This window comes from Budorcas taxicolor, chromosome 5 (genome assembly GCF_023091745.1).
Source record: "Budorcas taxicolor isolate Tak-1 chromosome 5, Takin1.1, whole genome shotgun sequence".
Lineage (NCBI taxonomy): Eukaryota > Metazoa > Chordata > Mammalia > Artiodactyla > Bovidae > Budorcas > Budorcas taxicolor.
This window is the reverse complement of record NC_068914.1, coordinates 95668534-95694142: the sequence shown is the minus strand read 5'-3', so window position 1 is coordinate 95694142 and position 25609 is coordinate 95668534. Positions and strand designations below refer to the sequence as shown.

The window sequence follows — 25609 nt, the reverse complement described above, 5'->3', positions numbered from 1 at the left end:
CCTCATCTTAAAGGTGATGACACCTAGGCTTAGAAAGATTAGGTAATCTATGAAGATTCACCCTGGTACCAGGTGATAGAGCCAGTATTTTGACTCCTTAACTAGCTTTTATATCAGAGTCTCACCTCTTAATTTTCTGCTTTACACAATCTGTACAAGTATTAATTGGGTTGATTTTGTTTTTCTAGAACAAATGAGTTTTGAAGCAATAAAGAATTTGATAAGAAAGGAAATATGAGATGTATATTTTTTTTCCCTGAATGTTGTTTTCTCAATCTGTCTAAGAAGATCAGAATAGCTATGTGTATAAAATGCAATATCAGCTCAGTTCAGTCACTTAGTTGTGTGTGACTCTTTGCAACCCCATGGACTGCAGCATGGCAGGCTTCCCCGTCCATCACCAACTCCCAAAGGTTGCTCAGACTCATGGCCATTGAGTCAGTGATGCCATCCAACCATCTCATCCTCTGTTGTCCCCTTCTCCTGCCTCGTTTTTCCCAGGGTCTTTCCCAGTGAGTCAGTTCTTCACTTCAGGTGGCCAAAGTATTGGAGCTTCAACTTCAGCATCAGTCCTTCCAGTGACTATTCAGGACTGATTTCCTTTAGAATTGACTACAGTATACAAATTATACAAACAGAATTAAAAAATATAAGCACTTGTTTTCAGTTTTTACCAGATTAATAAAATGTTCCATTTTCAGCTAAAATGCCTGCATTGATTTATAATAAAAATGATGACAGCCATAGGTAGGATCTAAATAATTTATCGTATTCAGGACCAAAATACTCTGCCTTTTAATATTTTTCTCCCTAAATTGATACATTTAGATATTGAAGATGTTTCAGTAAGAAAGATAAAATATGTTGTTTTTTATTCTCAATACCACTGAAAAATAATTTTATTATAAAATTTGAAAAGTGATTTGTTTTAAATTTTATTAATAGAATTGCTTAACTTTCTTATTTAAAAAAGAAATGTTTGTCACAGTAATTTTATTTATGTTTTCTGTGTTAATACTTTTTTATCCCTTTATTCTTTTCATTAACTGCCTAATATTGTCAGATTAATATATATAGAAATATGCACATCTTCTCAATACCTTGACATTCTCACTCTGGTGATCTTGATCTGCACTCAGACTCAATCACCAGTTCCCGTAAATACATCCTAGGCTGACATTATCTACAACTGCACTTGCCATATATCATTTTAAGCAAACTGCTTTCTGACTGCCATTTCTTCTGCTCCTATTCTCTCTCAAACTCACTAGATCAGACCTATATCACTCACTTGATTCTACTTCTGTCACGGTCTCTAATTATTTCTACATTAATAAATCCAGTGGTTGAAGTCTTCATTGTCTAAGTTCAGTTCAGTTGCTCAGTCATGTCTGACTCTTTGTGACCCGATGGACTGCAGCACGCCAGGCTTCCCTGTCCATCACCAGCTCCCAGAGCTTACTCAAACTCATGTCCATCGAGCTGGTGATGCCATTCAGTTCTCTCATCCTCTGTCATCCCTTCTCCTACCACCTTCAGTCTTTCCCAGCATCAGGGTGTTTTCCAATGAGTCAGTTCTTCGCATCAGGTGGCCAAAGTGCTGGAGTTTCAGCTTCAGCATCAGTCCTTCCAATGAATATTCAGGACTGATTTCCTTTAGAATGGACTGGTTGGATCTCCTTGCAGTCCAAGGGACTCTGAGGAGTCTTCTCCAACACCACAGTCCAAAAGCATCAATACTTCGGTGCTCAGCTCTCTTTATAGTCCAACTCTCACATCCATACATGACTACTGGCAAAACCATAGCCTTGAATAGACAGACCTTTGTTAGCAAAGTAATGTCTCTGCTTTTTAATACGCTGTCTAAGTTGGTTATAACTTTTCTTCCAAGGAACAAGCATCTTTTGATTTCATGGCTGCAGTCACCATCTACAGTGATTTTGGAGCCCAAGAAAATAAAGTCTCTCACTGTTCCCACTGTTACCCCATCTATTTGCCATGAAGTGATGGGACCGGATGCCATGATTTTAGTTTTCTGAATGTTGAGTTTTAAGCCAGCTTTTTCACTCTCCTCTTTCACTCTCATCAAGAGGCTCTTATTCTTCACTTTCTGCCATAAGGATGGCATCATCTGCATATCTGAGGTTACTGATATTTCTCCCAGCAATCTTGATTCCAGCTTGTGCTTCATCCAGTCCAGCATTTTGCATGATGTACTCTGCATATCTTAGCATGCCAGCAAAAATTCCATCTAGAAATATTTTCTCTTCACATTGCTACAGCACACAAGTTCTCACTGGCTGCAACTTCTCAAAGTCATTTGTAAGATGCTCTTCATATTTCTGACCTCAAAATATCAGTGTGATACACTTAGTCCTTGGATCTCCTTTCTTTTCCTTAATGTTTTACCCTGGCTTTTAATCCTTTCTATATATTGATTTCTTATATCTCCTACCCACATTCTCCCTTAATTCCAGTTTCAGCCATTCCATATCTTCATCTGTGTCTGGTGAAAATCTAAGGATAACATGTCTGAAACTAAGCTCTTCCTCTTCCCCCTAAAACGTACTACTCTGTTATTTTTCCCTGTCTGAGTAATTGTCACTTGTACTCTTCTGACTGCTTAAGCTAAAACCCTTGGGATCATTCTGATTCCCTTGCATTTCTCACCTGCATAATCTGGCAACATAACTTCTAAGCATTCCTTAGAATCTGTTCTCAGTCTGACGGCTTAATGTTGCTTCCACTGTTAATCACCGTGACTGGATTTCTGTAGTACCTAGACTCCTATCCTTGACATTCTTTAGTTGTTCTTTACTAGCAGCAAAAGTGAGCATTTAAAATGTCAGTTGGATCATGCCAATTCCCTACTCAAAACCCGTCAGTGACTTCTCTTCTTAATCAGATAAAGTAGAATGCTTTCATAACTACCTAAATTCTGTATGATCCTACAATTAGTACCTTGATGGTCTTATTTTCATCTTGGTCATTCCACTTCAGGCTTCCCTAGTAGTTCAGTGGTAAAGAATCTGCCTACCAATGCAGGAGATCTGTGTTCGATCCCTGGGCGGGGAAGATTCCCTGGAGAAGTGACAGTCCACTCCAATATTCTTTCCTGGGAAATCCCATAGACAGTGGAGCCTGGTGGGCTACAGTCCATGGAGTCACGAAGAGTCAGACACAACTTAGCAACTGTAACAACAAAATTCCACTTCAGCTACATTGGTGCACCTTGGTGTTCTAAAACATGCCAAATAGATCCCCATCTCAGGGCCTTTGCATTACCCTTCTCAAAATCAAAGGGGACATTTCCATATTACTTGTATATATTATGCATATAAATATGTATGTATTAATAGGAAAAATGCCTAGAAGAAAAAATATCAAAATGGTAACAGTGATTATCTCTAGGTGGACATTTTATTTGTATTTTATGTATTTTTGCAATGAGCAAGATTTATTTCTTCAGTCAGGAAACAAGTATTCATTTTTATAGAAAGACTAAAATGACCTCCCTTCCTTGACTTCTTCCTGTAGCCTCCTTCCTAGGTAATTTTCTGTTTTTTGTACTGCTTACATCGGTGTATCCACTTTGGAAGTTCATCATTATATACTGATGATTTGCGCATTTTTCTATATACATTTACACTGCAGTTAAAAAATCAGTGCTGCCGTAATACAAAGCAGTATTAACAGTATACTTATAGTTACTTAATGTAATTTTTTAAATCTTCTGGCTAGTTTGCTTTAAGTTTTGAAGTAGACTTTAATGTTTACTATGTAATTAATGCCTTAATTAAACTCTTTCACTGTAAGACTGTTAAAGAGCATTAGAAGCTAAGTAGAACATAAACAGTGCTATTGAACTAAGTTTGATTATGTAGGATAGGTGTGGGTTTTATTTTTTAAGAGAACATGTATTGTTAGACTTAGTATTTTACAAATAATGTTTTGTCCAAAATCAAGTATTCTAAAAGAGGTATTTTATATTTCTTCATATGTTATAAAATATTTTAAGTGTAATTTTCTTGAATCTAAGTTAGGTGAGTTATTGACAATGTTTAAAAATGCTTTAAAGATTCATATGGTACCAAAACTTAATAACTCTCCAACATACAGATACTCCTATATCTTACTTTATAGCAGATAAACTGCTCTGGGTTTTTAAAAAAGACTTCTCCCACTCAGGTAATTGGTTTAGAAATAAGGAAGATACCTGGTTTTACCTTGGAATCAAGAGATTTTTGACCAACCTCTCTTCAAAGATGGCACTTTTTTGTGTGTCTCCATATTCTGTTTAATTTCAGTTAGCTATTTAAACTGTAAATTATATTCAGCTTAATATAAATTATTCTTAAATTGGTTTTGTTGTAACAAAATTTCATCCTGTGGCATCTCTGAATCATACTTTAATTTCTAACACCAACACATCTTCAGAAAATACATAAATTTTATAATGTGTAAAAAGTTAAAGTGCACCCTGTATAATGTAAACTATATTTTAGTATTATGTTATTGAACTCTTACCTTTGAGATATTAATTTCCCCAAGTAATTATCTGTCAGAGTTACAATTATCATTTTACTCCTAAAAAGTATACCCAGTCTCAAAAACTTGATTGTTTTATATATTTCCTACGTATTTATTTATCTTCTCATTATTATTATCAGTATTTTAAATTTAGGATTTTTATGCTAGTGAGCACTTATCTCTGTGTGTACATTATTAAATATTTATTACATTTACATATCTTTCCTCCTTATATCTAGATACAATTGAAAAGGAAATAAGAAAAATCTTCAATATTCCAGATGAAAAGGAGACCAGATTGTGGAACAAATACATGAGTAATACATTTGAACCACTGAATAAACCAGACAGCACCATTCAGGATGCTGGTTTATACCAAGGACAGGTATTGTTTAGCAATACTGTTTATTTCAAGCATACTATACATGAAGCTTTGAGACTCATAAACTTTATGGCTATCCTGACACTCTACAGTGGGTTCCACTATCTCTGATTTCCTCCCTGCTGGTCACTAATTATACACTAATTATAACTTCTTTTCTCCTTGAGCTTGAGCATAACCTACTTTTTAAAAATAAATTATTTTCCACTGATAAATAACTAACATAATAAGGGATCAACATGCTTTTTGAAAAGGATCAAGTAATAAATATTTTCGTTTCAGCAGTCTGTATGATCTCTGTCATGACCACAATTTTGCCATTGTAGAGCAAGAAAGTAATGGTAAACAATATGTAGAAAATGGATATGGCTATGTTCCAACAAACTTTATTTTCAAAAGCAGTTGGTGAGCTAAGTGAATTGTAGTTTGCCAATACCTGTTAGAAGCGGTCAACCCCCAGTTTGGTCTTTCTTTATGACATAATACAAATAAATGAAAGACTTACTTTATGATGTAATCCAAACAAATAATGTGTTGAGAAGTGAAGATTTCTAGACACAATCAGCAAGTCTTACTGATTCTTCCTTCCAACTCTCTCTTTAATTAATCTCTATTCCATTTCCAGCCCTTGTCTTTCAGTAATGTTTTAACAAATCCCTCTGCTTCCAGTCTTTTTATGTCCATTCTCAACCTTGCATATTTCTGCCAGAATAGCCTTTCTAAAATGTAAACCTATTATTTCCTTTCCGCTAATCTTCCCTGGCTCCTTAACAATTGTAAAATAAAGTCCCAGCACCTTAACATAGCATGCAAGTCATGGTTTATCCTTTTACCTTATTCTTCCAGCATCTTTTGATTAATCTTGCCTTTTGATTTACATTCCTAACAAAACCTAACTGAACTACTTACAGTCTTTAAGCCTATTACGGTGTTCCATTCTCTTGTTCTTTGATATATGTTATTTCATCTGCCCATTGTACCCTTCTCCCCAATTCCTGTATTCATCCAAAATAAAATTCTTTTTAAACATCCAAATATTGAAATGAAGCTTCCCATCCTATCATGTAATCTAACCAGATCAGATTATCCATTCTTCCAATTCCAATGTCAGATTATTTCTTCAGCCTTTCATGATCTGTTTATCTCAGTATCCAACTGAGGCATAAAATGTTTTTTTTTTACTTTGTAGAAAACATTTCTCCCTTGACTTCCATAATGATTTACATATATGTCTTGTATAATTCATTGTATACTTTGCTGTGCTTAGTTGATCAGTCGTGTCCGACTATTTATGACCCCATGGACTGTAGCCTGCCAGGCTCCTCTGTCCATGGGGATTCTCCAGGCAAGAGTCCTGGAGTGGGTTGCCATTCCCTCCTCCAGGGGATCTTCTCAACCCAGGGATCGAACCCAGGTTTCTCACATTGCAGGCGGATTCTTTATTGTCTGAGCCACCGGGGAAGCTTGTATCATTCACTGTATACTTCAGTTATTTATATATTAATCTCCCTGGCTAAACTATGAAGTCCTTGTTTTGGTTGGATTTTGTGTCCTAAATAGGACCTAAATTTTAATACCTAACACAGAGCCTGCTGCTCCAATATATGGAAGTTTTTGCTTTGTTCTGTGTTAATTTAAAATTGATATTGATATGTGATGGAAATTGTTCCTACTATAATCAAATATTGTCCTGAGCTATAAAACAGTGATTTTCACACTTATTTTAGCCATTATATTCTTAAGTAAAATCTTACAAAATCTAAAATGTATTCCAGTTAAAAGGAGTTATCCAGTTGAAGCTGATTGAGACATTTAGAACTACTGGCTACTCGACACTCCCTTCCTTATCCATCCAATTCCTCTTTCTCTCTTCCAGTAGAAAGAGGTTACCATCCATCAGGCCATGTGGTTGCTCCAGGGAATACAGTTTAAATATGTAGAATTATTTCTTAAATATTTTCAGTAATTGAGTCTGTGTAATGGCTATAATTCTCCTTGTCATGTATATTAGACTGAGGCTTAGAGAATTGAAGTAATTTGATATTCTTCATAGGAATGCATCTATCAGAATGAAGATGACAATTATTTTAATAAGACTAAATATCTTATTAAACATTCTTATAGAATATCTTTAGAGACATTTGATCTTTTGAAATAGAAATGGTTCAGAGAAAATGCATGAAATTGTCTAGACTTTTGTACCAGTTATTTTCTGAATGATGATGAATGAACTGAACACTATCTTAGACTTAAAAGAATTTTTTTTTCTTACTGAAATAGAAAGTATCCTCATTAGAAAACGAAACAAAGATACATTATTGAAGAGTTTGCCTCTTAGAATAGATGATCTTCACCTCTCTTTCTTGTATGTGTATGTTCAATTTAATTAAATCTTAAAATGTTTTTAAAATATTTTCATTTTGAGTTAAGGTTTTAACCATGAACGATGAAAATTTTATTCAGAAAACGATACATTTGAGTAAGGAAATGAGTTTTAGCATTTCTGATGGCATTCAACATTAATTGTAAAGACAAAAGGAATTTAAAATACAAATACGCTTGGGATTAAAGGTTACAGTTAAACTTTAAATATTTTTTTGATTCTTCAGCTTTAGGATCTTCCTTTAAAAAATAAACTGTAAGCAAAGATATTAAATATATACCTTTGACATTTTCTATAGCTAAACTCTTCCTTTATAGCTGATTTAAGTGCTGCTAGAGACAAAGTTTATGTGTACATGTTTTTTAATAGAGTATAATTTTTACTTAGATGTCTGTAGAGTTATAAGTTTTAGCACAGGAAATCCTTCCTTCAGAAGTTAAAAATTACTCAGGAAACTCAATTTTATAAACATGTAAAACTATGTAAATATATGACTGTATCATCTTAAACCAGAAATTGAGCATAATGGTTAATTGCCTGTGGTAGGGAGAGGAGTATGATCAGGGAGGTGTCAGGATGGCAGATATACAGTGCACTATTCTTAATATATTACCTATACTTCATGTGTGTTTTGGGAGTTTGTTTTTTGTTTTCTGGTCAAGCTGTATTGCTTGCAGGATCTTAGTTCCCCACCCAGGGATCAAACATGTGCTCCCTGCACCAAGGGCGTGGAGTCTTAACCACTGGACCATCAGGGAAGTTCCTCACATGTGCTTTTTGTTTGTAGGAAATAATTAAATTTTTTACAGATAACTTTTTTAAAGGTAACTTTGGCTTCCCCAATAGCTCAGTGGGTAAAGAATCTGCTTGCAATGCAGGAGACATAGGAGATGCGAGTTCGATTTCTGGGTTGGGAAGATTCCCTGGAGGAGGAAATGGCAACCCACTCCAATATTCTTGCCTGGAAAATCCCATGGACAGAGGAGCCTTGTGGGCTACATACAGTCCATTGGTCGCAAAGAGTCAGACACGACTGAGCAACTAACACACCGCACACAAAGATAACATTAGTGTTTTAATTAGCATATTTTATCAACAACATGGTTCCATGAATTTTTTAAATCAACATTTCATTTGTATATGTGTTCTGAATCAGGCTTACATTTTTACATGGTTAATATCCAAATGCCAACTTATAAATTGCCTGAAACATATAGTCCACAAAAGTATATTACTAAGTATATTACATACGTCCCCTTCTTATGACTGATTCACATTGTTATACTGCAGAAACCAGCACAACATTGTAAAGCAGTTATCCTCCAAATAAAATTTGTTTTTAAATTATTTTATCAATAAAGAAGTATATTACTAAGAATATATAGAACAGGTAACAAAATTGCAACTTTAAAAGAGTTAATAAAAATGTAGTATAGAACATATGCAAATTTTTAATGCCTTGAATTTGCTTCCAGGCATGTTTTCTATATCATAGTTTTCCTGTGGAAATTTAGATACTAACTTGTAGAGATCACTTATTTCTTTTGTTTATTATTTTGGTTTTTCTTCTTTGCACAGACTCACCCCTACTAAAAACTAGAAGAGAGTCTTCTTTTTTAGATTGGAAGATAATGAAAAAAGATTCTGGGGTTTTATTTTAAAATATAGTTCACCTCAGCCTGTACCTTTCATTTGTTAGAGGTGATTTGTGTCTACCCTAACTATGCCACAATAGAGAACTGCAGTCTGATTCTCATACATGGTTCTATCATTTATATCTTAAAAGATTTTCTAATTTATACAGCGATAATGTAAATAAGGACAAATTTCTTTTTTTTATTTTAAATTTATTTATTTTAATTGGAGGCTAATTACTTTACAATATTGTAGTGGTTTTTGCCATACATTGACATGAACCAGCCATGGGTTTACATGTGTTCCCCATCCTGAACCCCCCTCCCCCCTCCCTCCCCATCCCATCCCTCAGGGTCGTTCCAGTGCACCAGCCCTGAGCACCCTGTCTCATGCATCGAACCTGGACTGGTGATCTGTTTCAAATATGATAATATACATGTTTCAGTGTTATTCTCTCAGATCAAAGCCCCAGACAAATCATATATAATCTGTAATTTGGAACTGTCTTTGTCTCTGTTCCTCAGTATTTGCATAACAATAGTTAACTGAGATCATACAAAAGTATGTTTAAGAACGACTGTAACCATTTATTGAGCATCTGTTTTTTGCACAGTACTTGTACAAGCAACAAATGGAAAACATACTCCCCAAATTCAAAGAACTTCTATTAACTTAGTTTAAACTTTTTTAATGCTTTAAGTCATAAAACCAATGATTTTTCTTGTAGTCTGTTACCTTTCTTTCTGTCATTGCTGACGTCTTATATTCAAGGTCTCTTTATCTCCGTTGACCCACTTTGAAATCAAAGTGCAAATACCTCATCACCTTGTCTACTATGTCCTATAAGTCACTGCAGAGTTACTTTATTTATTTAGCATATACAGCTAATCTTCTTAAGCTATTTTAACTTCAGCGTTAAGGAAAAACACTCTATTATCGTCTTGTTTGCAGGTGTTAGTGATAGAACAGAAAAATGAAGATGGAACATGGCCAAGGGGTCCGTCTACTCCTAAGTAAGTGCTCTCACCTTTTATGGCTTAATACGTGATTTTGAAGCTTTGATTTCAGATAATACAGAATGATAGAACGTAATTATATATTGCAAATATAGTTAACTTTTTAATACTTTAGTGTTTTATTCTCAGTATAGGAGTTGTCTAAATTTGCGCTTAAATTAATATGCTATAATTTAAAAGCTTTCCAATACTAATTTCTTTTAAAATAATGTATAAATGTTACAAATGTAATGGTACACTAATACAATCAAATCACTAAACATTTTGTTTAATATTTTTCAAGCTTTTTGTGATTTTTTTAAAGTGTCTGTAAAAAGAATATTCTTTATCAGAATGAATCTGATGTGAAAGTAATACTTTTTATTTATTTAAATAAATAGAGTGTAAAAGCACAAGTAGAAATAGTTTTATTTTGATTGTAAATGAGCAATGAAAAAATTAGAAATCTTCTATTAAAATTTTTTAAATTATGGTAAAAAAACATAACTTAATATCTGTCTGCCCGCTTAACAGAGATTTAAGTGAGTATACTTGCAGTATTGTTAACTGTAGGTACATTGTTCTACGGAAGATCTCTAGAATTTATTCATCGTGTAGCAATCTTTATCCCTGTTGAACAGTAATTCCTCATTTTTCCCTTCTTCAGCCCCTGGGAATCTCCATTCTACTCTCTGGTTCTATGAGTTTGACTAGTTTGCATAGCCTCATATAAGTGAAATCACACAGTATTGTCTTTCTGAGAATTGTCTTACTTTACCAAACATTATCCTCAGTCATATGGGCTTATCGCTTCTTGAAAAAAATCTAGTCTTTGATAACTTTCATGAAGTGAAATATAGTTATCTCTGTATTGTATAGCCTGCTTACATTATCCTTTGCCAAATTTCAATTCTTCTGATTTTTGCATTTAAATACAGTCCATGCTATTAACAAAGCCATTGGGCTGGATGTCTATAGGAACAAGATCATTTTTTGCAGGGCTATTGGGCTTCCCTGGTGGCCCATTGGTAAAGAATCTGCCTGCCAGTGCAGGACACATGGGTTCAATTCCTGGGTTGGGAAGATCCCCTAGAGAAGAAAATGGCAACCCACTCTAATATTCTTGCCTGGATAATCCCATGGACAGAGAAGGCCTGGTGAGGCTACAGACCATGGGACCACAAAGAATCAGACACAACATAGCAACTAACCCACCACCAAGCATACTGTCCCTTAGGTTCATCCATGTTATCAAATATGGCATGATTTCGTTCCTTTTTCAAGGCTGGATAAAAGTCCATTGTATATTCTCTTTATCCATTTATCCATCAACAAACATTCAGGTTGTTTCCATCATCTGGGCTATTTTAAATTATACTACAATGAACTTGGGAGTGCAGATGCCTCTTCAAGATACTGATTTCATTTCCTTTGTATGTATACCCAAAAGTGAGATTTCTGGATCATGTGATAGTTCTAGTTCTAATTTTTTGAGGAACCTGCTTACTGTTTTTGTAGTGCCTATACCGTTTTACACTGCAGCAGTTCACAAGGGTTCCAGTTTCCCCACATCCTTGCTGGCTCTTGTTTTCTTTTGTTCTTTTGGTAATAAACATCCTAAGAGGTGTGAGGTGGTATCTCATTGTGGTATGATTTGCATTTCCCAGTGATTTCAGATATTGAGCATCTTTTTAACATACTTATTACCTGTTTGCGTGCCTTCTTTGCAGAAGTGTCTGTTCAAACAAGCCCTAGACCCATTTGTTAATCTGGTTATTTGAGGGTTTTGCAGTTAAATTGTAATGAGTTTCTTATATATTGATATTTTGAATATTAACCTCTTATCAGATATGTTGTTTAAAGATTTAAAAACAAGACCTGAATCTATAAAGCATGACATTGGTCTTGGCAGCGATATATTGAATATGACAGCAAAAGCACTAGCAACAAAAGCAATAATAGACAGAAGGGACTACATCAAACTAAAAAGTTTCCACACAGTAACAGAAACAATCAACAGAGTGAAAAGGTAACATGCTGCATGGCAGGAAGTATTTTACTGGTTTTAGGATTTTCAGATCCACATTTCATTATCAAAAACACTTAAGGCTAGTTGTATTTCAATATTTCGACTTTGTAGACATTTGAGAAGTAATGTGTCATATGTGCCACTTACTATTTTACTATTCCTGTAACGTCCAAAGAGACTCTCTTCATTTAAGTATTCACACTGAGTAGTATAAATAAGGAGTATAAATAGCTCATATCATTTCAGGTTAGATTGCCCTTAAGGGAATCATGGAGAATTTTTTAAATTTTCAAAGCTTTTGGAATTTCAGATTTTCTGATGAAAGATTGTGAATTTGTGTTTTGAAATCCTTAAAATAAAGGTTCTTAAATTTATGATAATTTAGTCATTGTTAACCAACCTAGCTAATGAAAGAGAACAGCCTACCACTTAATTTCCTTCAAAACTAAAATATACCTTTAGTAAGTTATTCTCTGTCCTTTCTATCTTCTGTGAAGTTTATTTAAATTTTTTGTGGGAATATGCCCAAGTATATTAATTACATTTTATTTTTACTCCACTTAGTTGGATGTAGTACAAGAGTAAAAATTATTTTAGGGAGATACTAAAAAACACATGGTAGAATCATGTAGATTTCTTGATGCATTTAGTTTTTAGAAGTTAGAAATATTTTCTTTGTGAATATTCACACTTAATGTTTAGATCAAAGCCACTATTTTTTTTTCTAGCTTATCTTTAGATAGTTGTATACTTGTTACAACTTTAAATAACTTTTGAGGCTACAGAATTACTTATGGGTTAATATAAAAGCCCCGTGAATTTCAAAGACTGAGAGACCTTTTCAACTTAAAATTACTGGTACTCACCTAAGAGATAAACTACATATTAATATTTTATTTTATTATCTTCGTTCCTAGCTGCTAGCACAGTACCAGTTTTATTTAAACAGCTATAGTTACTTGGTTTTGTAAGAGAAAACATTATTATATAATACTTAACACACTATACACATGTAGTAAATATTGGTAAGTGAAGGTATTATACCAGAGATACACACAGAAGTACAATTGAGTCCCATTCTTCACTGAATCACCCAGTTTTATAGGAAACCCAAATATTAAAACATGAAAAGTTTTATTCATTTGCTCTAAAATGTGAGAAATACAATATAGCAGTATGTCATAAATTGCCAAATGATAGTTTATTACTAAATATTATTGTATTAAAAATACAAAAAAATTTTAATTAGCATCTAGTATGTGAAAAGACTCTCAAAAAACTAAGAATAAAAGGGAATTGTCCTAACTTGATAAAGCCTATAAGTCTAAAATCTGTAGCAAACATGTAATTGAAAAATTTTGAACCCAAACTAAATAAGATTAGAAATTTTAAAAAGAAATAAAATACACTGTTTGCACATAATAATACTGTCTTCATGAAATCCAAAGACAGAAGACTAGAACTAAGAGAATTCAGCAATACTATATAATATAAAATTAATTTATAAAAATTAATGTGTGTTTTCCATACCCATAGTTCAATACTGTTTAGCTTAGCTGGTAAAGAATCCACCTGCAATGCACCAGACCCCAGTTCAATTCCTGGGTAGGAAGGTTCCCCTGGAGAAGGCATAGGCTGCCCACTCCAGCTTTCTTGGGCTTCTGTGGTGGCTCCAATGGTAAAGAATCCACCCGTAATGCAGGGGACCTGGGTGCAATCCATGGGTTGGGAAGATCCCCTGGAGGAGGGCATGGCAGCCCACTCCAGTGTTCTTGCCTGCCTTGATGAAGCCCCATAGACAGAGAAGCCTGGCAGGCTACAGTCCATGGGGTCGTAAAGACTCAAGACATGACTGAGCAACTATCACAACACAACATATAAGTATTTTTATCTTTATAGGCCATAGGGTCTCTGACTCAACTATAACTGCTGATATAGCTTGAAAGTAGCAGTAAACATTGTGTAAACATATGGATGTGGTGTGTTGCAATAAAACTTTGTTCAAACAAAATGTGGATTTGGCTTGTGCACCATAGATTCCTGACCATGATATATAACATTAGTAACCCACTTTAATAAGATAATTTGGATAGTATCTGTATCTGAGGGATCACAGAACATAGTGTGAAAATTAATGTGTTTGATTACATTAAGTATTTCTGTTAAAGGAACTGTGTACAAAGTTAAAAGTCAAATGTTGGTTTTAGAAAATCTAAAACCTACAAGGGAATAATACTACACTGTGGGAAGAACTGCTGTGAATTAATGGAAACAAAGCAAATAACCTTTTATAAAAATAAAAGATTAAAAAATTTAAAGAAGGGGATGCCCAAGCACTGACAGGTAGTGAGGTGGTATACAAACTCTCTTGTAAAATTAAAGCATGAGATACAACCTAATAGCCATCAGAATGACAAAAACCTAAAAGGGTGCTAGTAAGAAGTGTTTGTAGAGTTGTAGGAGATGACTTAGGTACTGATGGTAGAAGTACAAACTAGTACCATTCTAGAAATCAGTCAGTGTTTAATTAAATTAGGAATGCTTAATGCCTCTGACCCAGCACTCAGTGGAATTTTTTACACAGGTCCCTGAATATATTATGCAGTCTTTGTAGCTGCATTGTTTGTGATAGTGGGGATTTGAAGGCAGCCTCACTAAATATCTTTGTCGGGTAGAATGAATAAGAAAAATGATGGTGATGTACTGTGGAAAACCAGTGCAGTAGGTAGAAGTAACAGTGATAAGATCTTTAAAACTGAATAAACTTTAAAACATACAGTTGAGAGAAAAAAATAAAAACAAAATGAAATTTAACTTAGTATCATTTAAGTAAACTTGGAACAGAACATACTATATAAAATTATAATATTCAAGAACATTGAGAAGGCACCTGAAGTGGAGGAAAATCGTACAGATTATGAGAAAAAAAAGTTTGAGGAATTATCATTTACAATTGAAGTAAAGATGCAAATTCCTTTTTTTCTGGATAAATGCCAGCTTTTTTTTAAAAAAGTGAAATTCTGTGTATTCACTGAAGTTATTACATTATAACCAGATGTGACTTAGACCAATTCTACTGTAGCAGAAGGCATGCAATTTTAAGGTCCTCAAAAAAGAAACTTCAAGATATTAAAATACAGAACAGCTGTAACACTTAGAATTGTCATCATATCTGTCAGGAGACAACCATTGGTCCTCCACGTGGTATGAAGATGCTAGTTCGAATAGCCACCAGTAATCTGGGGTCTGTCCAGTGCTCATACTGCTTAGCACATAAATATTTCCTACTTAGAGTCTCAAAAGCCAAGGAAAAAAATCATTAAAAGCTGTAATGTGATGAAAGGAAGAGTCACCTGCTGAGTTTGTTAAAACCTAAGCCCCATCATTAGAGTTTCTGATTCAGTAGATCTGGGTCGGGCTCGTGAATTTGCATTTCTCATGATAAGCTCATAGCTGATTCTAATACTGTTGATCTGTCACACTTTGAGAAATTCTGTAGATAATGTTTCTTAGTATGTATTGTGTGAACCACTATAGACAGAAGTTTCCACAGTCCTCCCCACCAGACCAGCGAGTGTAAATCTTTATGAGGGGACTCAGGAATCTGAATTTTAGGTGCTGCTTATGAAGAAGAAAATACAAGAACACCACTACAGCAGGCACTGAGAGAAAGCATGTTATTATCTAACTGTCTTGACTTTTCTATACTACTGAAAACTAACTGTTCTGAAGGACCTAAAAATCATACTAGGCCCATTTCTATCAGAATGGAGATAATATATCCTAACCTGAGGAACTGCTAAATATAAAAGCCATATTAAGCATAAATATAATTTTGTTTAAAACATGTAGTCCTGTTTATAAAATGTATTAACCTATGGCAACCCAAAATCTAATTGGAAATCTTAAGAACCTACCTAAAAATTATTCAGAAGTTTTCTATTTTTATCTATTCAGATTTGTCTGCTAGATATCAATTTATAATTTTATTTTTTCATCTTTATATTCATGCTTTATTTTTTAAAAATTGAGATGCTTAGTTTTTTCCAGAACTTGGATTTTTAATCTAGTTCTTAAGTATCTAATTTCTTAAAACTGCTCAAAAACACATTATTTTCTAATAATATTTTATGAAAGCTTCAACCATTGAAATGTTTTTTCTGTTGTGTTAAATTTGACTATCTTTCTGAAAATGTTGTCATTGGGTGGATAGTCTAATTATTCAATTGGAGATGTGTAGCTAGTTACAGCTTATATTTTTAAAAAATTAAAGTAGAATAATTCTAGAATCCTGTGTGTTCCTAAAGAGAGGAGAAATCTAATCAATAGATTACCCCTTACTCTCCAGAAAATTTGTTTAATGTTAACACTTTATCCCTTAGTTAGAAGTAGTATAACTTGATTAATTAACTAAATTGTACTATTACTTTTTTTCTGTATGGTTTCATTTAGGTATAATTGTCTCAAAGAGTGCTTTTGACAGTACTAACGTTTTAGAAATTAAAATATCCATCTTTTGCTGTTTCTCTAAAATAAGTAAAAATTCTTGTAAAAGTAGCATGAGAAGTTATTTTAATTCAGACATTTTCATTAATTGCTCAAAAATACTGACAAGAGATGTGTAATTAAGAATCTGTTGAAAAAAGTAAGGGTCATTGATGACTGAAGAGGCAGTTTTCATAAGCTAGAAAACATCTGGAGAAGAATCCAAAATCAACCAGGTAAGACATGACAGGCTAAAATAAATCAAATAGAAAACTAAGCCAGTAGTTCTTAACTCAGATGTCGGCCCTCTGCCATCTGTGGTGTTCTGATTAGCAGAATTCCACGTTGGTGACTGAGCACTAAGTATAAGCTTCATTTTAGTGGTATGTTAATACTTTTACAGCACTCTGTCCCTGAATGCTCTGCTTGGAGAGAGGAAACATTTTATAAATAAAACCACTGCATGCTACTTTTTATTTAGGATAAGTAATAAACATCTAGGTGACTGTAATAATTGTTTTTGTTTTTTTTACACCAGCTGTTTTGATTTTGTATCTGTTTAAATATAGATGGAAAAGCCTAGCATATATTTCTTTAGGACTTTCTAAAGACTTATTAAGCCCAGTTTGCATGTGTAGTAATTGCAAGGTTAACTGTATAAATGGATTCAGAAATGGTGGATAGACCTGTTCAATTGAAAATTTGTACTAGGGAACTCCTGTGAGATAAAGTATTGTTTTTCATTTTAACAATAACCTGAATAGACACTTTTTAAGTATTTATAAGCAAGACAACCTCTGCTTATTTGAAACATTAGTAGATTTGGTTATGATAGTTTTACTTCGGTACTAAAAGAACAATGGTTATTACAGTTCACAGAAAGTGCTTTCTTAAAGTTTCTATGAAAGTATACACATTTGTTACCAATTTTAACCTTGTTCAAATACTGAAAGGTGAGGGATTGAGTGATTTTGGTTGTAGGAGTTGAGAAGATGGCTCAGGAACCAGTTTTTCATTCCTTGTCATTCAAATTCATATTTTTCAAATTAATAACGTCTTCAATTTAAAATGCAGCCTATGAACCATAAATCTAGAGTAACATTCCAAAGTCTGCAGTTTGTTGTCATTTTTAAAGACATTTTGAGTCTTTATTAAATTTTCTTTCATACTTCATCTCATTGGTCTGAGTAAGAAAAAGAACACAACATTGTAAATCAACTATACTCCAATAAAAAAATTTTTTTTTAAGAAATATAGAATGATTTTTTCTGAAACTAAAAAGTTTAAGGTAATGAAAATGTATAGGATGCAGTTATGGGCAACCAAAGCTTAGAAAGGAATGAGAATTACAGGAATGGAGTTACATTCCTGGAAGTGAGAAATGTTACTGAATTATCTAATTAAAAATGTGAAGAACTGTATACTAAACCTTAAAAAGTGTCCCTAAGTAATGATATAAGACAGAAAGATGAAATAAAATGAATAATTCTGAAGATTCAGGAAATTGGGACTCTTGTTTGGTCATAGAGGCCAAGGGGAAAAAGAGCTAATGGAATAAAGGGAATGGTAAGCAGTGTATTTAAATGATGCAGAAATTAGAGGGAGACAAGAGATTCAGTGTATTTGACAAATGAAGACAGCATGATGAGAATAAGAAATAGAGTATAGGGAAAGAGGGGATGAATACCTAGTCAGAAAATGGAACACCTGATATAGATCACTCATCATGAAATGTACTGAAAGGAAAAATAACTAAGTTGGTACTTGGTTGGAAAGGCATTATTCCTGGAGAGAGAAAAAATTATATATAAATATATTTATTATTTAAATATATACATCCTTTCCTAGCTATTTGTTACCTAATGATAAAGGCAGCATAATGGTGGAATGAAGTTCTTGTGTATTGTTATTTACCAGTAAACTGATTTTTTCTGGCTATTTTAGTGGTCTAGACTCCAGATCTTTTTTGGAAATGCTTGTGCTTGTATTGATACATATACACTTCCCATAACTATACTTCGTGGTTCCTGAATTTAATATTCATTAAGATCTTGAGTATGTATACAGATTTTCCTTTGAATTCTGAAAATGCACATTGATTAAATAAATCTTTGTGTAAACACTACCTATTTTCTGTTGTGGCAAGATGATGTATAATCTAGTTACTATGTCTCCAACTTTCACCAAAGGGAGCATGGTCACAATCAGGCTTATTAGTTACTGTTAGATTTAGTATTTAAAAGCCGTATCCAAATTAAATTGAAGTTACGACATTTAGATAGTATATTTTATGCATAAATGAAACTTACCTATTCAGTTCTCAAATAGATGCTTGATTCAGAGGTACTCACAGAAAATTATTGGATACTTTCTTTATCCCGTGGTTTGTTCCAAATGTTTGAACAATTTACAGTGACACATATAAGTCAAGGTTAACTGTATGACTAGATAAAAAAGTCAGGACGAAAGGAAAATAAACATAGACATAGTAGGATGAAATCAGAGGAGTTAGCTGATAGGAGCAGAAATTGCTCTTGGAGTTAAGGTAAGGGCTCTTGGAGTTACTAAAATTGATCTGCAGGTGTAAGGACATTTTTGGGATCCCGATTCAGACTAATTCAATTTTTGAGACAGTTGGGAGAAAAAATGTGAACATGAACTGAATATTAGATTGGGGCAGACAGTAGTATCACAGAAGATCTCTTAACCTGCTGGGGACACATACTGTAGTATTTAACAGGTGTAATTATAAATTTAAAATAGTGCAGCAAAAACATGAATGTGGAAGTTGAGGGCTTTATAAATAAAATGAGTGGTAGAATGTTAATAATTTTTGAAGCTGAATGACTGATACTGGGTACATGAGGATGTGTGCGTTTGAAATTTTTTCTGTTAAGACAGCAGAAAAAATTGGGTTGCACTTTCGGTGTTTAGAGTGATAATAGTTAAAGAAAAGTAACTGGTTTTTTTAAGTGGAATATTTTGTCAGATACCATTAGAGCAGTCAAAATGAGAAGCAAAAATTAAGTTATGTGAAGCATCTTATATGTAAATTTTCTTAAGTTCTCTTTTGTTTAAGTATTTAACATGCTGCCTGACAGAAAGGAGACACAAAGCAAATGCTTGTTGAATTGAACTAATCTGTATCTCACAGCAGTAAAGGTGCTTAATTTTTCAAGAGACTTAAATTTTTATTTTCTCTAAGAACTTAGTTTAGGATGATTGTTAGAAAATTGGGAAAGTTAAGATCAGTCTTGTTTTTGTTAATAATTTTTGTTTTTTAATGTTAAATTTCAAAAATTTGGGTTTTATGTCATGTTTGAAAATAAAAGTTTTAAATTAGATATGTCAGTATTCAGACTTAATTTCTTTATATTTTCATTGCTCAGTATATATTAGATTTCCATGTATGTTGAATATTTAGGTAAAGCTGTGTTTTTCTATTCAAGTAAGAATTTCAACTTGGCCTTGAATTATAAGCTTTTAGCTGAAACACTGGGAATAGGGGAATTAAAATACTGCATTCGTTCAGTTGTCAGGGGTGACGTTTCATTGTCTTGCTTCATGAAATCAATTCAGCTGTGCTGTTTTACTTTTTTCTATCTTGTTAAGAGATGATTCACTGTCTTATATTACACTTAGCCCTAACTAGCCAAAATGAGTTTAATGCTAGATAACTGGCTTAGCATCTAGTTTGTGCATAATATTCTAAGCATTTTTTTTTCACTCATCTCTTTAGAAAGCTGTTAGTGCAAAGTTGCTAATAAACAGTGTGATTCCCAAATTATATCAAAGAAAGAGTTAGTGTTCAGGCTATAATCCACAGATTGACTAATCAACCCCTAAATTAATTCCACAAATACTAGCTAGATTGGGCTATGTGTAATCTAGGTCAGAAGTTGGAATCACAGTAGATAAGTGATCTAACTATTAACAATAATGTCTGTATCAGGATTTAAAAAGTTTTATCAAACTTTTCTATTTACCTGTGGACCGCATTCATCCAGCTCTGATCTCTGTGCTCTTTAAGAGCAAGCTCTCTACCAATGGATTTATCTGAGTGTTGCCTTGACCTTGCTTTTCCTTCGTTATCAACTCAACTCCTGTGTATATAAATGCCTTGCATACTGCCCATGTATAGTAGACACTAGTTAACATTAGTTTGTGCTTTTGTTTCTTTTCCAGTATCATTTTCCAAGCTAACAAATAGATATAAACAAATCTCTCCCATCTTTAAAAACAAGACCATCAATTTCCTCTGAATATCATTTAGTTTTTCTCCCTTTGATAGCCAACTTCTTTAAAAAGGCAGTGCTTACTGTTCCTTATCACCTATTCAGGAGTTAGCAGAGTCCTTATTGAGCTTTTTTAAAACCTAATCTATTTGATCTCTCTTTAATACTTCTTTTTAATAACTATCTCATACAGAAATTCTCTTATTTTGAAACCATTATACCAGTTTTTCAGGACTCTGACCCATCCTCTGACTGGCTGGCTCTCTTCCTCTCCAGGGCTGCCTGCCTATTTTTGCACGTTTCATACTGCACAACTCCAAGGATATCATTCACATTGTAATCTCTCTGGCACTGTGCAGTTTTACCTCCCATTGTTTTTGTACTATTGGTGCAAATATCTACCCAGTGAAGGAGGTCAGATAATGTTTAAATAACATGTTGGTGTTTTTGTGAAAATAGTTTTGACCTTATGGACTGCTGCCTGGAAAGGATCTTGTAGCCCGCTCGGTGTCCATGGATTGCACCTTGAGAACTGTTTTCTGAATCTCCAAGACATGTTGCCTGTGCCCACTCCAAGTCTTAGTCCCCCTTTATTACTTCTCACCTTTGTTGTTCTTATAGTCTCCTAAATGCTCTTCCAATCTTCAGTCTCTTTCTGTTCCTCAAGAGTTAACTTTCTAGAATACAAATCAGCTGTGTTGATACTCTTAAAATCTTTCAACATGCCACAGCACAATTGGATAAAATCCAGATTCCTTCAGAGGACAGAAGAGGTTCTTTATTATCACACCTGCCTTACTAACCTCTGTTTCTAACACTGCACACTTCTGCTCTTTCAATTTATTGATAATTCCCTAATGCATCATGACTTATGTAGCTCCACACATTTTCACATACTATTCTTTCCACCTAGAATACTCTCATGTTCCAGTTTCCACCTACCCTTCCAGCTGTGCACATTTTAAGATTACTTCATGTACTACCCACAAAATTTGACTTTGTTATAATTTTAAAATTTGTTTTAGAACTTACTGTTTTGTAGGTTGCTTGTGTCATTTCTCCCTGTTAGATTATGAGCTATTTGAGATCAGGAACTATGTCTGTCTTTGTATTGCTACACTTAACAAGGGCGAGAAATCCAATGCTGTCTTGGAGTAGAGTTGCTAACGAATAGTAAAAACGGACAGATGGGCAGAAAAAAAGTTAAACACACACACAGAGAGACACACACACACACTCCCCACCCGCGTATGGGTTTCCCTGGTAGCTCAGCTGGTAGTGAATCTGCCTGCAATGCAAGAGACCCTGGTTCGATTCCTGGGTCAGGAAGCTCCCCTGGAGAAAGGGATAGGCTACCCATTCCACTATTTTGGGGCTTCCCTGTTGGGTCAGACGGTAAAGAATCTGCCTGCAATGTGGAGGACCTGGACTCAATCCCTGGGTTCAGAAAATCCGCTGCAGAAGGGCATGGCACCCCACTCCAGTATTCTTGCCCAGAGGATCCCCATGGACAGAGGAGTGTGGCAGGCTAGTCTATGGGGTTCCAAAGAGTCGGACACAGCTGAGCGACTAAGCACAGCACATACATACCATCAGTTCAGTTCAGTCGCTCAATTGTGTCCGACTCTTTGTAACCCCATGAACCACAGCACGCCAGGCCTCCCTGTCCATCACCAACTCCCGGAGTCCACACAAACCCATCCCCTGAGTCAGTGATGCCATCCAACCATCTCATCCTCTGTTGTCCCCTTCTTCTCCTGCCGTCAATCTTTCCCAGCATCAGGGTCTTTTGAAATGAGTCAGCTCTTTGCTTCAGGTGGCCAAAATATCGGAGTTTCAGCTTCAACATCAGTCCTTCCAGTGAACACCCAGGACTGATCTCCTTTAGGATGGACTGGTTGGATGTCCTTGCAGTCCACGGGACTCTCCAGAGTCTTCTCCAGCACCACAGTTGAAAAGCATCAATTCTTCAGCACTCAGCTTTCTTTATAATCCAACTCTCACATCTATAAACATGACCACTGGAAAAACCATAGCCTTGACTAGATGAACCTTTGTTGACAAAGTAATGTCTCTGCTTCTTAATATGCTGTCTAGGTTTGTCGAAACTTTCCTTCCAAGGAGTGTGTTTTAATGTCATGGCCTCAGTCACCGTCTGCAGTGATTTTGGAGCCCAGAAACATAAAGTCAGCCACTTTTTCCCCATATATTTGCCATGAGGTGATGGGACTGGATGCCATGATCTTAGTTTTCTGAATGTTGAGCTTTAAGCCAACTTTTTCACTTACATAAATATATATGTGTGTGTGTGTGTATATATATAGGCATTTCAGATGATATATGACCTTAGCCATATATCATATATAATAAATATATGTTATAAGAAAATGTTTATTTTTATAACTTTTAGTATAAGTAAAATTTAAGGGAATATTTCTCTTTCTGTATACTTGAAAACTTGTAGTGAGTTGAATTAAATTGTAGTCAAATGGATCACATTTTGAAAAATTAACCTCCTTAATTCATTATAACTTAGGTTCAGTGTTTTTAGTTTGTTTCCCTAATTTAGCATTATTAGTATGAAGGCAAACAGTGCCACAATGCTTCTTTATTACTATTAACATTTTAAAATAAATACCTTAAAATATTAGTATTTATATTAAAATTGCATTTTAAGTTTGTCTTCTACATTGTTTATATTAAAACTTGGTGGCTGTATATTTTGTTTTGAGCTTAGTATAGTTAAAATCTTGCAAGGGTCTTCTGTCAGAAAGGCAGCTAAATAGAAGTCCCACTTGATATAATTTTATCTGTATATAGTCAACAACAACAAAAAAATCCTCCTTTAAAATGAAGAAAAATTTTACCAAAATTTTATAAAACTTCAGAAGTTATATAAAATTTTTATATGTAAGAAATTTTATTACTCACCACTTTGCAAAATTCAAATTACCAAAAAAGTAAATTTTATAGATTATATACTTTCCTGCTCATTGACCATTTTGCTGTTCATTGTCACCTGAGTAAAAAATAAAATAATTTTTAAAACAGTAATCACTTTAGGCCTCACTAATTTAGAATTTCTGATGACTGAGGTACTGGACTGAAAGTATTAACTTCTTAAGGCCTTACAGCCTGTGGCCTAGATGTTGCCTCATAAGTTAAATTTGTGTACAAAATTACAAGAAAAATCTTTCAGAAACTTCTGAGTACTTTAAAATAATTGTTTGTATATCATGGATTTGTTTATTATAAATCATGCCTTCAAAGCATATTTGTTGATTAAAAGCCATTAGTAATTGAGATTTCTCCAAAAAGATTCTGAACTAGTGAGGTGTGTAGTATGCAGTAAGATTTATATCTGTTCAGTTTTTGCAGGGATCAATTTGGCCAAATATTACTTCATGGGATTATGTTTGGAATTCTCTTTGCTCTTTTATCCCTCTTGCCTTACACTTTTAAAATTGGTAAATCCTCGGATATCTGTGTTGTGTATAATCAGAATGCCATGGTACACTCAGGTGGCTCAGTGGTAAAGAATCCACACGCCAGTGCAGATGTGGGTTTAATCCCTGGGTTGGGACGACCCCTGGAGTAGGAAATAGCAACTCACTCCCGTATTCTTGCCTGGAAAATCCCATGGTCAGAGGGATCTAGAAAGCCACAATCCATAGGGTTGTAAGAGTTGGACATGACTGAGCAACTGAGCATGCATGCGCAGTACCTACTGAGACACAAAGTAGATTTCTTTAACATGCTTCCTTTAAAAATTAGTATTTTAATTCCACTGACTTAAGAAAATTATTGATTGTAAAATATTAGTAGTGGTTACCTGAACTCAGAAATGGGTGTATTGCATTAGTAGATTTATGAGAATAATACCGATTGTTATATTTAATTTGATAAATTTCTTTTGAAAATAGTTCCCTTATATACCATTATTTTTTATATGAATGAATACATCAGAAATTGAAAACCAAAGGATGATGATTTTGTCATAAATCTGTTTTCCAGCATTCATTTACTACATACATTGTCATCTGTTAGTTCTTTTCTTTATTTCATAATTAATTTCAAAATTCAGCATTTTTTATCTAATTTAACATTTTCATATTTTTAAAGGTCCCCAGGTGCATCCAATTTTTCAACTTTACCAAAGATCTCTCCTTCATCTCTATCAAATAATTATAACAACATCAACAACAGAAAGTAAGCACTGAATCTTAAAAACTCTTTGTTTAATTGATCACCCTATTGTGGTTGCAAAAAATCTCTTGTATCTAAAATTCAGAATAAAAAAGTCTTAATGCATTAAATTGATTTTCTTTTAAATCACTGGTCAGTTCTTCTAGGAGTTAACTTCACAAGAAAGCAAGCAGAAGTATAAACTTCTTGATTTAATATATATACTACAGTAATTTACTAAAAGAGAAATAAAGTACTTTCAGAGTTTTATATTCTAAATGCTAATTATTAAAATATATAGAAATCTGTTATCATTCAAATTTTTAAGAAGAGTATGAATTTCAGATGTCATTTTAGAACTAGACATGTAATCACAGACAGCATATGGTATTTTTTTAAAAGTGTGTATCTGTGATTCAGTTGGAAGATACAGTCAGTAAAATTGAAAAGTGTATACAAATTCTTATTTATGAAAAAGGCAATTACTTTTCTTAAATAGTTTGGAGAAACAATTCCTTTGCTCTACCATGAATAATACTCAGAAACTTGGGATATATAAAAATTACATGACAGTGTGTGCCTTTGAATATATTGCTATAAGAAAAAGGATTGAAAGTCACTTGGTATTCACAATAACATCTGACATGGATATATTGCCTTGAAAATTGACATGGTTTTATAGGAAAGGATAAAAAGAAAACTATAATTAGTCCAGTCTATTATGGAAAGAACTTTAATCCAGAGATGATT

The 25609-nt window shown here is 33.9% G+C and overlaps 1 protein-coding gene across 1 annotated transcript in view; it reads left to right on the top strand.

The window, feature by feature from the left end:
- Positions 1–25609, top strand: part of USP15 (ubiquitin specific peptidase 15) — a 127558-nt gene that overhangs the window by 54713 nt on the left and 47236 nt on the right. Inside the window, exons 5-7 of the mRNA XM_052639478.1 lie at positions 4770–4915; positions 9882–9943; positions 24797–24883. Coding sequence (XP_052495438.1) covers positions 4770–4915; positions 9882–9943; positions 24797–24883 — 295 coding nt within the window. The remainder of the gene's footprint in view (positions 1–4769; positions 4916–9881; positions 9944–24796; positions 24884–25609) is intronic.